Consider the following 17,262-nt stretch of genomic DNA (forward strand, 5'->3'; position numbering starts at 1 on the left):
TCTGGAGGAAGGTAATAGCTTAATTTTAATATTTTAACATCTGAATTAAATATATTTATCGACAGGAGTCGTATTTATTTGAGTGTTATACAAATGAAATGAAATTGAACGGAAAAGGCAGGAACAATCACTGATAATTGGTACAACTATTTGAGGTGTCAAAATTCCATCGACAAAAATGTCTGCAATCGATGAAATTTTTAAAAAAAATATTCTTAAATTAAATTGAATAAATATAATATTTCAAATAATTTTTTAACGTGTTCCAGGTAGTGATGGGAAAAAATAACAGGAACAGTGATTTATAACAGTTACTACTATAGTAACAGCCAATAACAGCAGTAACTATTATCAAATAAATAATTAATATTGTGGTATTGTTATTATTATATCAATATTGATATACAAATTACATGTAAAAAATTATTTTTAACCGATTTCAACCCTTTAAAATCAAAATTTTGAAAAATCCTTTCTTAGTGCCCGATGAAATTATTATAAAAATCTATCCTAGAAATTTCAAATCGATAACTCAAATAGGTTCGGCTCTGCGTTGATTATTGGTAAAGTACACTTTCCTTTATATATATAGATTATACCGTGGTTTATTAAATATTATATTATCATATCTTTGAACATTGTATTTTTACAGAAAACTAGAAAAATGTTTAAAGACGCGAGACGTAATCATTTAGTAACAAACAGGTAGTTCGTTCGCTTTCCTCCTTCTTGCTACCTCCACCCAATAACTACGACGTAATACCTATATCATGTCTACACGTGTAAAATATATAGCGTGTTTCATTATAATACACATCAAAGGTTTCCTCGCAGGAGCATTTCTCAACCGTTATCTTGATATCACGCTACTCGCGTATAGGGACTCATTTCGCACTATAAACTATTATTTTTTTTCTTTTCCATCTCTCTGGGTTAGTTCACCTTTTATATAGTTTATTTTCCCATCATTCGTTCCGTGCGTTATCTTCACATATCTTTTCTATACATTAGCAACCGTCCAACATTCCTGCGTACTTACACATGCAATCCAATCGGCCTCCGCCAACTTTCATTTTGCGTTCACCCCGTGTCCATTATGTAGATAGGCAGGCAGGCAGACAGGCGCAACATAATATTATCAATTGCGAGTCATTATATTATTATTTTCTTAAGTAGAAATCTATTCGATCAATTATCGGCTTGTTCGGAGATTATTATATTACCATATTGATACCTAAGTACATATTATTATATCGATTAAGTCAAGTCAAGACGAGAATATTCAAATATTGTATGCACCACACACCGAAGGCACACAATATTGTCAATGCATTTAGTCGTTTTACGACAGTGTTATTTGTGTGCCTAAACTTTTATGATACATATTTACTAATCAAAACAAACCATATTATGTTCAAAGAAAAACCAATTTTAACCCTAAAATTAAATTTCCGATGGGTTCCATATTCGTTTCAATCGCTTTATTCTGTGATATATCATGAATGGTATATTATATCACAAAATATTGATGGCAAATACTGGGGTAACGGAGCTTATGTCATTGCCTGCTTTATATGAGCTACTAGCATGAATAAGTATAAATAAATAATAGTTTTAAATTTAAACTAAGATATTTTTTATATATTGTGTAGTTTTACATTAAACTGTCAAGTAAGTTTGAGGTCACTCTTCTGACTTTCCTGGTATGAAAAATGATCTTTTACTCCACATTCATAAGACTTATCATTTACTTTTATCAGTCCTCCATCTCTGAAATAAAACTCTGAATACTTACGTTTCTAACACTGACTAACTAAATCTTATCCTTCATTCCTTTAAGAAGTAGGTACCTTTATTATTTTAATAGGAACCATTTAACTAAACAAACAAAAAAATGTGTTAATAATAATTGTTTAAACTGTCATTAATCTATGTTGTGTTTGTCTAAAAAATGAAACTGATCAATATCACTGTATAATATTGTATTATTAAGCTTCAATCAACCAAAAATAATTTGTCTTTTTGCTCGATATTTTTTTGAAAATGTTATATCTACTTATTACTCTTTTGAAAGGTTTTTACTGCGATTAAATTCTAATAAACATAGGTACTGAATGTTATTTAATTTATTTAAAAATGTATATTATTATCATTTATCATTAATTATCAATATTAATTTAATAGAAAAAAAGAGCTAACAAAGTATAAAAACAAATCTAATGAATATTTTATAAATTAATTTTGAACTTTTAAATACCTAGTCAAATACTAAAAGACTTCACTTCCAATACCATAATTTACCTACCCATGCATATGTTCAGTAATGAATTATTCAATATTTTTAAATTAACACAAGTATTTGAATTGTATACCATTTAATAATGTGGTTGAATCAGATATCGTACACATTTATATATTTATGATAATAAAGACCACAATAAATCACTTCAAGTATTTGTATAAACTTTACCAATTCTGAATGTGATTTTCCTTTAGTATCTCACCCCCCCCCCCCCCTCAAAAAAAAAAAAAGAAGAAAAACTTGACATAGACATTTATATATTTTTTATAAGTTTTGTACGAAACAACCGCTAAAATCCGTGATATTTTTTATTTATATTTACTTTCACTCTTATCGTTTAAATACTTCAAACAATGGGTTTTATTCGTCCCCAGAGTAAAATTAAAGGGTTGTTAATTTAAAACGTATTGCAGAATGTTTTATTTTTTCACCCCCTATATTCTTCTGGTTTCGGAAAATTTTTCCGTTGCGGGATAAATGCAAATTATATCCAAGGCTCCATGTTCACTTTATTTAGATTCGTAAGGGAGGTAATGTCACATAGTTTATTGCATATTTTAAACATACGCATTTTTCTAGTAAGTATATATACGAATATACCTACATTAGGTACATCTTATAGCAAAAAAAAGTAAAAAGTAATACATATTTACATAACTCGTTCGAATTTTTATTGAGATCAGCATACATGTTATATTATATCACGTTTATTGTTATAACAAAGTATTCGTGTTTTGGAAGAACTAAATTAAGGACAATATATTTGTGTAATACTCGCTTAAGTATTACCACTAATACACAAATATTATTTATTATTATATATTATAATATAAACCGGTATCTATCAAATGATAAACGAACTTTTATTCTTGACAGTAGATGTGTTTATAATAGGTCACAATAATGTAAGTTGAATAATTATTCAACTCAAGTGACTAGGTAGTATTTACTAAGGAAAATCAACAACAGTTAATTAATCTAATAAGTATAATAATATAGTTTATTCGACACCACACGCTGTCATGTAAAAAGGCAAATTAGCAATCAATTACAATACTTACTCATAAGTTATGGATACAAATTTTCATTTTATTGGTTGTGCGAAGGGATATCTCGAATTAAGGTACATCGTGCACACTTCTTCGAAACTAAACCAAACAAAGTTAAGTCCAAACCACCATGTCTTTTATCAAATTATACTACAATTCATTTTTTTGTCACGTTAATAATTAGACCGATTTGATTTATTATATATATATAGTTGCCTACTACCTACTTATATATATGACGATAATAATATTAATTAATATGTATTATTATTATATCAATCAAATTTTTATGCTACACTTTTTTTTAAAAAATAAAGTTTAACTTAATGTAAAATGTATCTATTCAAGAATATTAAAATTATATAAGTAATTTATTTTAAAAATGTATATATTTTTAAAAAAAAAACTCTTTATTTAACCTGTAATCTGGTATGATAAAATCCCCATCGTTTTATAGTAAACAACGAATGGAATAATGGGTTTTAAAAGCCTCAGCTGATATAGTTAAATTCTCTTAATATTATCGCTACGGTTACGGAACAGAATTCAATCAATTGATGGATTTTAAAGCCATTATACTGCCATGTAGGTGCTAGGTATCAGTAAGATTGTTTAACTACTAAAATGAATTTAAAAAAGATATAAAATGTATTCAAAGTTGATTGAAACGATTACGGGAAAAAATAATTTAAGGGAATTAACGTATAGTGATTCTTAAACTCACTCAAGCCATGCGATTACTTAAAGTATTTATGATACTAAAAATTATACAACAAATAGCATTATAAATATTTAGGTATTAAAACATACATTTTATATGTTCTCCATTAAATAAGTAAAAGTGGTTGCTCAGAAATAAAATTTGCGGGCTTAATTATAGTGGTTTGAAAAAAAAAAAAAAACACTTATACAACTCATTTGGACTAATGAGTATTGATATTAAAATGTACGTTGAACTTGGCTAATAAATTTCATGACATTTTGATTTAAATCCAATAACATAAGTACAAATTATTCAAATTCAATGAATTAGAGTTCATTAATTATAGGTATTCTCTTGTGTTTGCGAGATCTGTGAACTAATAAAAAATCTTAAAATAGCACCTATACGTCTAATGAACAAAGTAGGTGTAGGTACAAGTAAAACACATTTTAAAACTGACTATGAAACTAAAATGCTTCAATGAAAAAACAATTCGTTTCTCGCGCAAAATATAATAACGCTCAGCAAAGTTTAAAACCAGTTTTTCATCCTACATCTTACGTGATGTATTATAATATGTGTTATAGACAAAATTATTTTACACAAATTTACAATTACATAAGTATAATATGTCGGTAAATGTTGATTATCGTTTTTGCCTAATATTTATAATAAGCAATATTATGTTGATCTCGAACTCACTGTAACAATTTTTTTTGTATATTATAATTTATAATGTTCATAAAAATCACTTTTACTGAGTGCAATATTCACTTGAATCATCGGCTATCCACACAAATCTATATATTTGATAAATATACCATGAGTCCAAGACTCCAAAACGTCATATACTATTGCTTCTGTATCATTGGTATAACAACTGCATAGCAAAACAGAAGTAAGGCTATTTGATATATTCCTAGAAATAACCACACCCCACAAACGGGTGTATAATATGGCAAAACTATGGTAACAACCGAATATTCGATATATTTTTCAATTCCGACTCACTCGTTTGTACCCGAAATGTAATCAAGTCAGACATTCCAGTAGTACCTATTATGTATTAAACTTTTACCCACCCAACAAATACGTATTTTTCGAAAACAAACGCATTACAACATGCAATTCCTCGTGTTTGGTCAAAATCTAAAATAACTGTAGTACCTAGATCGATGCCATTATTAAGTTTAATCGTACATTATAATATGATTGTAAATATAATTTATATTATTATATCCAGACAATTGATTTTAAGCTATATTATATTCGATGACGCGACATATTATTTACTCTGGTATCGACTCTTGCACAAATATATATTATACATTATACCATAATATGTTACCATATATATATATATAGTTATATATTTATATCAATATTGGCAGTTTTGTAATAACTGTGGCTGACTTTGTGAAAACAATAGTATAAACCCCATTCAACCATCCTTGATTAATTTGTCGTTTGTAAAGTTACAATGTTAATTATATGGAATTACGGCATTAATATAGTACTATCATAATATACAGTTTAATCAATGCATAGTTAAGTATCGCTAATGTTTTTAAATATTTTTTTTATTTTACTATTTCTACCTACTTCGGTGGTTTGATTCAATTTTCCACCGAACTATATAGTTACTAGTTTATATCATATTACTTAATACTTGCAAATCGCTTGTGTTCAGAATGTAAGACTTAAATTTTCTGTCAACATTGTTGGCAAGGAATCAATATCATAGGTATACCAACGAATAAACAGAGTAGAGAAGCCAAATTGAAAAAACTTTGAACCTACTACTATATACCTATACCATTATACCAACCAGCAGAATATTACTATAGTATTATATTTTGCCATCGTTCGTCAACCAACCTTTCACATCGTAATCATATTCCTTTCACTTACCACCTACACTATAGTCATCATTATTATATCACGTTTTTAAGAGGGCAAACATTTTATAAAATATTTTCTTATGAACATGATTATAGTTTTATTTTTAATGTAATATAATTTATATATATTTAGCATTATTGAATTATGATTATTAATATTCAGTTTTGTACTCAACGATTTTATATTTTAATACATAGTTATTGATTGCTGAATTTACTGCAGTAACCTGTTTATTTTTTAGTTATTAGTAGACTTTAGAATATTATATGATAAAATATACTCAATAAGTCATTAAAAAATCGCTATAATTGTAAGAACAATGTTCAAAAATATACAACAAATGTTTAGTTATTTTTACGTGATTCTATATTATAAATCTAAAATATTAGATATGTTATTTATATAGATTAAATTTAAATTATTCGTATTAGAATAATTATATTTAGTTAAATAAATGTTGAATACAGCTTCCCATACAACTTCCTATAAATAGGAACTCTCCATATAAGATACGTTTAAGAAAAAGTGATATTGTAAACAAAATAATGGTACCTATTGGATTGTTATACCTATATTTGATATAGTCATGAGCATAATAACCGTATAGAAAATAAAAAAATAAAAATTAAGGACAACAATTCGGATTTAAATATGAGGAGAGTATAACGACGGCGGTGGCGGAGAATATCATCGTTGATAGATGAGTGTTTGCAGTGGGAATTATGCGGCAGAATATAATGTATTCTCGTGGCATACGGCTGAGGGCCAAGAGCAACGTCTCCGGGTGCCACGACAAAACATGACTGATTAACATCAACCTTAGAGCGTCGACAGAAACCAACGTTGTTCATATGTATTCGTAGACATGAACATATACGAATTCATTTGTATAGAACAACTACACGTAGTCTTGACAAGTTTCTCGAAAATCGATTTTCTATTCAAACTCTCCGGCGAGTAATTAACCGACGCGTAGAACAATATGTTTATAATATTCAAATATTAAATGCTTAATCATTATATTAATATTATTATTAAGTTGACGTTCCGACAACGGTTATAAATGTATAATATTATCCTATACGCGTTATTACGACTGTACCGTGTAGAAACCGTAAAAATAATATAATACTTACGGTATTAAATATTATATTATTTTTAATAAAGTAATTAACGACAGTGTGCCCATAATAATACTTATATTTTTTTTAGGGATGGGCCGATACTCGATATCGGCCGATATTGGTGGTATCGGGTTTATCGGTATCGGTTTTTTTTTTAAACCGATATTTGAACCAATACCAAAACAAATCTATCAGCATAATAGCATTGATTATAAATTGTAATAGTTAAAAGTAAAATGATAATATTATTTCGGTTGGTGATATTTTAATATCGGTTCATTGTTTATGCTGAAAATGTTGGTTTACAAATATATCGGGTATCGGTTTTTTATCGGTTGCATATATCGGAATATCGGATATCGGTAAAAAGAGGTATCGGCCCAATCCTAATTTTTTTCTCATTTCAGTTTCAGTGATGCGAGGATTCTACATTTTGTGGATGCTAGACGTATATTTAATCATTAGAATAGTTACGGATATTGTATACAGACAAAGTAATATAACAATTAACAACACGTTTATGTGTATTTTCACACATCGCTCAGCGCTATTCACTAAAAGCATTATAATTATTAATTAGTATACCGTGAAAGATTAACAATTAGGTACAACACTCGTTGAATGTAAAACGTATATTACCTAATGAGTTGTGACTAATGAGCTTGATTTAGGCAACACACACATAATATATTTTTCTGTTACCAATAATTACAAAATCACAATTAATATAATATAATTGGACAACGGGTCTTAAAATTCAAAATGAGGCGTATAATATTTTGTATATCTAATTAAAAACGTTGATTTAAAAACCTAATTAAATATATATTTTAGTTTATGTAAGCTGGATTGCGTTTAAAAATCTACTGCAGAAGTGCTGTACTTGAAACTTGTGAGCTTTCAAATTGACTAAAAATGGTTAGTAAAAAAAAAAAACACTCACATCATTGTAAAACTAATTGAGCACTCACAATGGAATATATTTTTATATAATACACATCGCAAACTAGTTTACGCAATGTAGTTTGGTACTATAGTGTTGTATACTAGGTAATATGTACCTACTTTTATTCCCAATAGGTAGGTACCTAGCTTGTAATTTACACCTACAAATTATTGTTGTTTTTCCTTGAAATCAATATAGGCACTCAATAATAATGTGTTTGTTCGATCAGTGCGTATTTCTTTAACTTACTAACTCGCTGCTCCTAATTGATACATTATTATTTTTAATCGATTTTCATAAACCCGCTTTTTGTTTTAAATCTGTTCAGATAGCTTAGGTATATGGGATGATGGCTATTTTTGAAATACTAAAGTAAGTCTCTCGATCCGTTTAAAGCTAGAATTACACGAGTAATACAATATAGTCATTGAGTGATAAATATGTAGTTTTTTCATGAGTTAGTTTACCTATTGAATACAAAATATATAAAATACGAATAGTCCAGGGTCAGGCCTAGACTAACCATATTATACAATCATAATTCACAAAATAAACAAATAATAATAATTTCTTTGTATTCAAATTTTTTCGCGTCTATACATATATATGTGATTACCATTTTTATTACCTTGTGACCCAATATCGGTACTATTCGGACAGTACAGTTACTATTTACACGATATAATATGAGTATCTAACATGTTTTTTTTCATGTTCATCTGCATCGATCAAATATACTGCTTTAAATTATCTTATATCCTAATATAAAAAATATCCTTAACAAAACTACGCGTTGCATTATGATAAATGTGTATCGAATACTGAGATTGATGGTTCATCAAAAAAAAATATGTAAGAAAAAAATAAATTTCAATTTCACGGTTTTCCAGATAGTCCAGACTAATAGATATACCTACAGGTCATTGGCAGTTCTCTCAATTATTGGTATTAACTATATTATACTAACTACAACTGTGATGCATGAGTCTTACCTCCAAAAATGTTGAACGAATTCTGGACAACTGCCACATTTTCTACACTTGGACATTTCGTTTATTTCTGAAAATAAATATTAAATTATTGATTTTTACTAAAAGTTTAAGGTTAATTTGAGTCAAATAACAATATCAATATAATATGTATAGATTACATAGCCTATTATCTACAATTGTAGATTTGAACATTCAATAAATTAATCAATTGTATAAACATAACATTTTCATATAAATTACAAAACTATAAAATGTTTTCTTCAAAATAACTGAATCAATAAGTATACGTACGCTTAAATTAATATCAGGATTAATGCTAGTATTTATTTCTTTGTATTTGTATACTCTTAAATACTTTTTTATTATAATTTCTAGTTAAATTTAACAGTTATGTATAAAATATCTGAACTAAAAAAACGTGATGCTAATATTTAATTTAACCTCAGAATTTTTTTTTATCAATTTATTAGAACATTTAATGTACAAATACTGTTGTTAGATAATTAGAAGCAAGCATTTAAGTACCTATGTATAAATTGTATTTAATTTTCTTTTATTACTAAGGAATACTTTAATTTAAATAATACTTAATCAATCCAAACCAATATTGATTTAAAGTTTCAACTTAGAATTATCGCTAAAATAATTTTCTCAAAAATTAAAAATATTCTTAATATCATCGATATATTAGATATTGTTTAGGATATTATAAAAAAGATAATTCGTTTAATATTGTATAATAATATTATTTCTCAACTAAATTGTAAACAATGGTTGTCTTGGAGGGCTAATTACGGATACCTACCACGTCAAAATAATGTTGAATTTCATCGCATTCAAAACCACTAGTAAGTTATTCTATATGTTATAAACATGTGGTCAACATGTAAATGTTGTGCATCCATTGTTTCACAAAGATATAAATCTTGTTAACCAGATCGTCTATTGATTTACTTATGGCCTACCTACTTATACACATCCAAAATATAAAAATAAAAATACCTAACCTTCAAACTAAATCCCAAAATTTAAGTTCCGCTTTTCCAGTATTAAATAATATATATATAATATGTAGCTATTATTTAATACATTTATGAAATATAATCATGTTAGGTACATTCTATGTGCGAACATCACTCGATGAAGAAATGATAAATGTATCTCAATTAACTATACGTGCAATTACGTATGGTATATATTATACAACATGAAATCATAGATTTTTAAATATAAAAAATAATTATTAATCATTTGAGTTTACAAGTAATAACGTATTATTATAAATAATAATATTATTAATATAATTATATTGTACTTTAAATGGTTTAAATAATTTAAGTTAAGTATTAGTTAGAAAGTTTCGTCTTAACTTGGTTTATGTAGGTATACTATATATATAACGCAGTATACCAGTATATTAGTTTTTGGAATTCTAATGGAATTCTAATTCAAGTGAATTATATGTAATTTTTTTTATTATAAAACCTTAAAATAAAATTTCATAAGTTATAGACATGTAGTCGTAAATAGATAATAATTTACTAATCAAAATTGAATGTGTATTCCAAAAAAAAATGTTGTCATTTAAATAATATGATTTGTATAATATTATTATCTAACCGTATTAACCTTAAATGTATAAATATTTATTAAACATAATAGCTTAACCACAAAGTCAAATGTCAGTTATACATCTTTAAACCTAATAAGTATAAATAATCAATCAGTATCAAAAGCAAACACTAAACATATTATTTAACATTTCTCTTCGCCCAGTGATGAATATATTTTATTATTTAAATAAGGAGGGGGATGATCTTCTCCCCCATCGTCAATTACAATGAGAATAGTTGCAGGGTGCATACCAGGAAATATATAATGTCTATATATAGCCTGTGGGTAAAATTAAGCTGTGTGAACACATTATTTCTTTGTGCTCCTTCGACATCGCGTAGGAGAGGTAAACGTGTTACTATAGATATTAACGAACTGGAAAACGGAAACACGCGATGTTATCTTCGATTTGATTATTTATCGGTATAACAGAGCCCGTAAAATTCAAATATTTAAGTAGGTATTACTTAAAACATTATTCACTGTATATTCACGTAATCATGTGTGATATATTTTACAAATACAATTTCAAATAAATATTTATTGTGGCGTAAATTCTCAATTTCACGAAGTTAAATCAAAATAAAAAAATAATTATCAGTACATAAAGTACATTGGTATCGAAAAATATTTGTTCAACAATTTAATTTGTAGGTACTGCTAAATAAGAGTATTGAGTATATATTTGATATTTTAATTTAAATGTAGTTACCAATATTGTATTTTACTAGAAAAAACCAAAAACCACATAATATTATGTTCTGTATGAACAATATTTTAAAACACAGGCATAGCTACGCTCAGAATCTAAAACAGTTCATTAGATATTTCAATATTATTGATTGCGTTTTATTTGTTATGCTTATTATACAATTTTAATTACTATTAGTACCAAGGTAATAGTACCCAGGTAATTTATCGACTATCATGATTAAAAAATATAGAAAATATTATTTGTAGAAAATCAATTCGGCACCGTAAAGCCAGTGATTTAGTGAATACATTATACGATATACACAGCTGGTAATGTTACCCAAGTCCTAAGTATAAAGTACAGCGACACGGTAGCTATAAACGTTGAGACAGTAAAAGAAACAATAAAAGAACGAGTGGACGTATAGAAAAACAAAAAGAAGTTTAAGAGGACTTGGGCTGGGATATAATCATCATTAATTAAACGGATGTTGATCTTATCCCGGTCAACAGTTGAATCGTATTCAGAACCAGTCCCAACCGAGTGTGTGTGTTTGTGCAGTAGTAGAATGCGACAAGTTACTGCCTTCCGATTGGATCGGTATAAATTATACAATTGCATGCCTAGTGCCTACCTTTATAATATGTATTACTATACGTTTGATATCTATAACGGGATGGACCACTCGACTCCCGGGAAATAAAAAAATATATAAAATAACCGCCGACGAGTCCCCAACTTCGTGAAATAAAAAATATAAATGTTATGAAAACCGTCTAATCGACGATTGTAGATACATATTAGGTATATTACGTATTATAAAATCAACTAAACGTAAAATAATAATAATAAGTATGTAATAATTATTAACAAAAGACGTTTCAAATGATAAAACATTTTAAAACTATTATTCATATTATTTTCTTTTTCTAAGCTTATTGATTTTTAGAAATTCAAATATTACACATAATTCTAACAATAATATATTAATGATGACTTATTACAACGCTTATATTATTATTAAATTTAATGTAATCTATAACATTCACACCATAACTGTAATTCATTCAGTATGTATATATCAAAGTACTGCACCTATGTTTTAGTGATTTTGTTTATTTATTATATATTATATAAGCCGATATATTTATTTCAATTTATTAATAACCTCCGAACGATATCACACACTGGCATTTAACTATTTAAGTATGTTGTCCAGTATCATATTAGGTATATATGTATATTTTATACCATAGGAAAATATACATGGGTACCTACAACTAACAAGTCCCGATATAAAAAAAAATCATTATTTTAACATAACGTATTATTAAATATACACGTAAGCGAAATTATATATCTTCTTGTTACTAAGAGTAATTCATTTCTTTTTCTAATGTTAGGGTATACCTATTGAGGGTATTATTAAAGGGCGATCTAAGAGTCATAAAACAGATGGATTTATAAAAGATAATTAAATACTTTATCATTATTTTAACAGTTGAATAATACAACACAAATGGTTTTCACAATAACTGTTATTTATTTGTATTTTTTAGCTTTGTTAATATAATTAGTTACATATTATTATTATAGTATTACACTATACATGGTTAAACGTTTAGGTACATACTTAAATATATTAAACCGTGAATATTATTGTTATTTATTACCTAATCAAAACATTTATATTATATTTTGATATGCTAAAAACTTTTCACATTAAACAGTGTGAAATACATCACCAAATTGAATTAATGTTGGTATAATGATTAATATTCTATTTAACATTTCAAAATTAAATATTACCTATGAAAAAAAGTTAAATAATTTTTTTTTTAACCATCATTACCATCATTACCACCATATATTGGTTAAACATAACAATTATAAAAATTAAATATAGGCTCGTAAAATTAACCAAGAAAGCGCCAAGAGAGAAATTTCGAAAAATCTTTATTAGGTACAAATAATATCAAATATATTACGTTCTAAATAATGTTATAAATATCCACAGGCAACAGGTGTTATAAAATAGGTATGACATGTAATAATGAATACATAAATAATAAAAATTATTGTATAATAATACTTACAATAATTTATAATGTCACATAATATTTTATATTATTTGTAGACTGTAATGGACATTTTTAGAATGTAGATTTTTAAAAAAAACGTTTAAAAATAGAAAGTCGGGTTTACAATTATTGTCAATTGATAGTAGCAGGAATATAACAATACTTTATATTGGTACCACCTATTGTGAGACTGATTAATAGTATGATTATTAATTAGTGATAAGTTTAAAAATAACCAACGAAAATAAAAGAATTAGTTATAAGAAACGTATTTATTTATGAAACCTAATTCGACAAACCAAAAATGAATATGAAAATTTAAAATCTTGGTTAAAATGTATAATAGTTACCAAAGTGATTTTTGTTATTTAACAATAACAAGAAAATAGGATAATTTTTTTTAAATTAGATGAACTGGAAAATATAAAAAAAATTTTTATCAATACGAATTTATTGATAATTTTTGAAAACAAGTTGAAAATATATCAGAAAATTAATCCTATATAGGTATAAATGAGCGACACCAATCCTATTTTGAGTGTTTATAAATATTTTTACAATTAATATAAATTAACTAGTTATGAATTATAAATGTATAAATATATTTTTAAACTAATTATATCTATATACTAATGACCTCAGCTGCCGATATTTTTAATAAATAAAACATTGTTACTGCATAATATTTATAGGTTAACAAATTTCAATAACGAACAGTAATTTATAGACAATAAAATTAAAATTAAAATTGTATATTGGTACCTACTAAATTACCTATTTCATCAAAGATAAGTTTAATATTTTTAAAATGAAAAATGTAGTGTAATTAAATTCTGAGCGAAGTTTTTCTTGTTAACATTTTGAATCGTACACTAAAAAAACGAATTAAGATAAATTTGACACATTACCGATCTCTGTGTGGACTACAGAGATAATAATACTGCTATGGTTTGACTTCAATTTACCATTTTAAATTTTGTAAAAAAATATAAAAATATGTATTTTATCTAACATTTCTTATCACAAATCATTTGTGAAAACGAAGTAAAATGCCGTTCCCTTCAATTTCGCTAAAAGCGGTCTTTTACTGCATTTTAATTCGATGAAGTTCTAAACAATGTATAAAAAACAAATATTAAGTTATAAGCTATCTTGATGACGTTCAAAGTGTTTTACTTCTAGAAGGTTGCGGCTACTTCTTATCAAGACAATGAAAATTTTATAATGATTTTCTTTTATTACGAAATCGAATGACTAATAAAAGTTTTAATTTTTTAAAACGCATTCCACTAAATAAATACCGAAAACAGTGTTCTAAACTGGTTTAATGGTTAATAAATAAATGCGGTCTGTCGTCTGTTAAATAACTTTTTCGCGTAATTTGTATGTGCATTTTGTCAAAATACCCAATTAAAATTTGTATTATTCAAACCGGTAATGTTCTAAAAACATATTAATTGAGGACTTAATCGCCGTAATTTTGTCCATCGTGCACCAAACCTGTGCAGCTGCAGGCCAATCCAGTCGCCATAGACATGAGAAACGCCTGCATTTTTCTCAAGTCCGTCCGTGACTCACTACGCCCATAACATTAACTCCAACGGGGAAACAATCCGACTTGAACATACGTGATTAGATATTATTATTATTATTTTCCCCACGCGAACAATATTCTTTTGTACCTACAACTACAGTCGAGAGTGTAACACACATGGGTAAACAAATTTATAAGAATTAATATATAGTAAAGAGCCCCGAAAACCGTGTGGGCAATGAATTCCGTTTAATTGTTGTAATGTATAATATTAGCTATTATTATGTAAATGCGGTAGTCCGTTTAAATATGTAACGATTTTGACACTATTGTGTACCTCGACGTTTAAACGGAAAAAGTCACCTAGTCACTGGCAACATAGGATGTGCTTACAAGAATTTAGATCTGACAGAACTGAGACAGGCCCTGATACACTACAGTAAACATGAGTGGAACCAACAATTCAATGCCAGGTGATTTTGTTGAGACTTAAAGCATTCCGTACAGTAAAAAAACACTTTGTACGGTTACAGAGCATTGAAGTCGCAAACCAACAAAAGGTGTTTACTGTTTATAATTGCAACGAGAGAACTTTGAAAACGACATTTATACCTACAATATTTTCTTTTATATTAAAATGTGTTTTTTTTTAAAATAAAATGCATAATGCAGTATAAAAAAATGTATAATCATTTTTGTATTCATAAACAAAAATTAAATCTGTATCAAAATATATTTCTTAGAATTTCTGTTTAATACTTATTATTATTTATATAAGCTGTACCTACTTAACCCGAAAAAAAAAGAAAATGAACAAATGTAAGTATTTTTACATCGTCTAATTTTATAATGTATTTATTTATATTATACAATATAAATCAATACAAATACAAGTAATACTTAAGAGTTGCGACTCAACTTAAAACTTAAATTTGTGTTGCCTAGTAAAATATATATATTAAACATACCTCTTAATGCATACAAATTTAGAATTTATCTTAAAATTGTCATAATTACACGTAGTTTAAAAATATTCAGGTACTTTAGTTTAAAGGAGCTTAAAAGAAATAACAACATGACCTAATACATTTTCTTTGAAATTTTGCTTGGACCTGATCATTAACTTTATACGATAGGTATTTCAAGTAGGTATCTATTAAAATGATTAATTGAGTATAAAACGATGGAATAACATGTACATTTTTACCCAGCTTCAGTTGGCTGTATAATATAAGTTATTGTAAATTATTATTACCTTTTTTGAAGCGAAAAAAAAATGTGTTTTATTTTAAAATCCAGTGGCACTTCAAGGCAAGATCAAACATATTTTTTAACACTGGCGAACAAACAATAAATAATTTAAATTGAACTTTCATCGGAATTACCTCGCGCACAAATAAAACAACAGCAAGTAAACGATAACATAATAAATGACACTAATCAAAAAAATAATTAAATTACCAAATAAACCCCTAAATTGGCAGCATGTAAACCGTAAAAATACAACAAAAACACCTAACACGGAACAACCGATGCGCACGATCACTTCGCGAACGTTCTCTTCGTCGTCACAACACAGACTGACCATTCGCCAGACGCGTTTTCCCGGCGAGTTACCGGTTCAAATTTCTTAGTGGCGGCGCGGTGGTACGTTAGGCGACGTTCACAGACAATCATTCTTAATCCTCTACGCAGACATTTATTAACATTTACTTATCAAAAGTAACATTTTTTTAAAAATATTTTTATATCGTTTTCTTTATTTCGTTTCTTAAAACTTTTGTAACCAAACGTTGAAATTACCATTAAGTTATTAAAATGTATGAAAATAATCTCGGCGAAGGTATAAAATAGTTTTCAAGAGTGTTCACATATTTTTAGGCATTTCGCGTGTCTTGAATTGGTTTATCGAAATATAAAAAGTTGAAATAATTAATTGTACGACTGGTGTAATGTAATAAACTAAAAGTCTTAAAATAAACTCGTTTAAAAATAATCGTTCATAAATTCGTAAATTTATAAAATATTCATACATTTAATACCCTCGTTGCTCATATATTTACAGTTTAGCTGGTGACGTATAGGGCACACAGAAATAAGCCGCGCCGCGTAGATAAACACGTAGGTATGATATACGATAATAATCCGACCTAAACAAGTTAATTCAGCAAATCTGTTCGACAAAACGCGTCTTTTGGAACGTGGTGACATTAAAAGCAATATCGTTATTAATAATAAAAAAAATTTTGTTTTGTTAGTTTTCTTGTATCAAAAAAGAAAAGTGATGTCCTAGCAAATCATAAAATTATTTCATATTTGTC

General features: G+C 27.1%; 1 protein-coding gene across 1 annotated transcript in view; it reads right to left on the minus strand.

Moving 5' to 3' along the window:
- The window catches only part of LOC100159889 (protein prickle), a 201,427-nt gene extending 184,911 nt beyond the window's left edge, over positions 1–16,516 (minus strand). Inside the window, exons 1-2 of the mRNA XM_008185650.3 lie at positions 16,197–16,516; positions 9,019–9,085 (exon numbers count right to left, since the gene is read on the minus strand). Of these exons, the coding sequence (XP_008183872.1) occupies positions 9,019–9,074 (56 nt within the window). The 5' untranslated portion in view covers positions 9,075–9,085; positions 16,197–16,516. The remainder of the gene's footprint in view (positions 1–9,018; positions 9,086–16,196) is intronic.
- Between the last annotated feature and the right edge of the window lie 746 nt (positions 16,517–17,262).

The sequence above is a fragment of the Acyrthosiphon pisum genome, chromosome A1 (assembly GCF_005508785.2).
Source record: "Acyrthosiphon pisum isolate AL4f chromosome A1, pea_aphid_22Mar2018_4r6ur, whole genome shotgun sequence".
NCBI classification, from domain to species: domain Eukaryota; kingdom Metazoa; phylum Arthropoda; class Insecta; order Hemiptera; family Aphididae; genus Acyrthosiphon; species Acyrthosiphon pisum.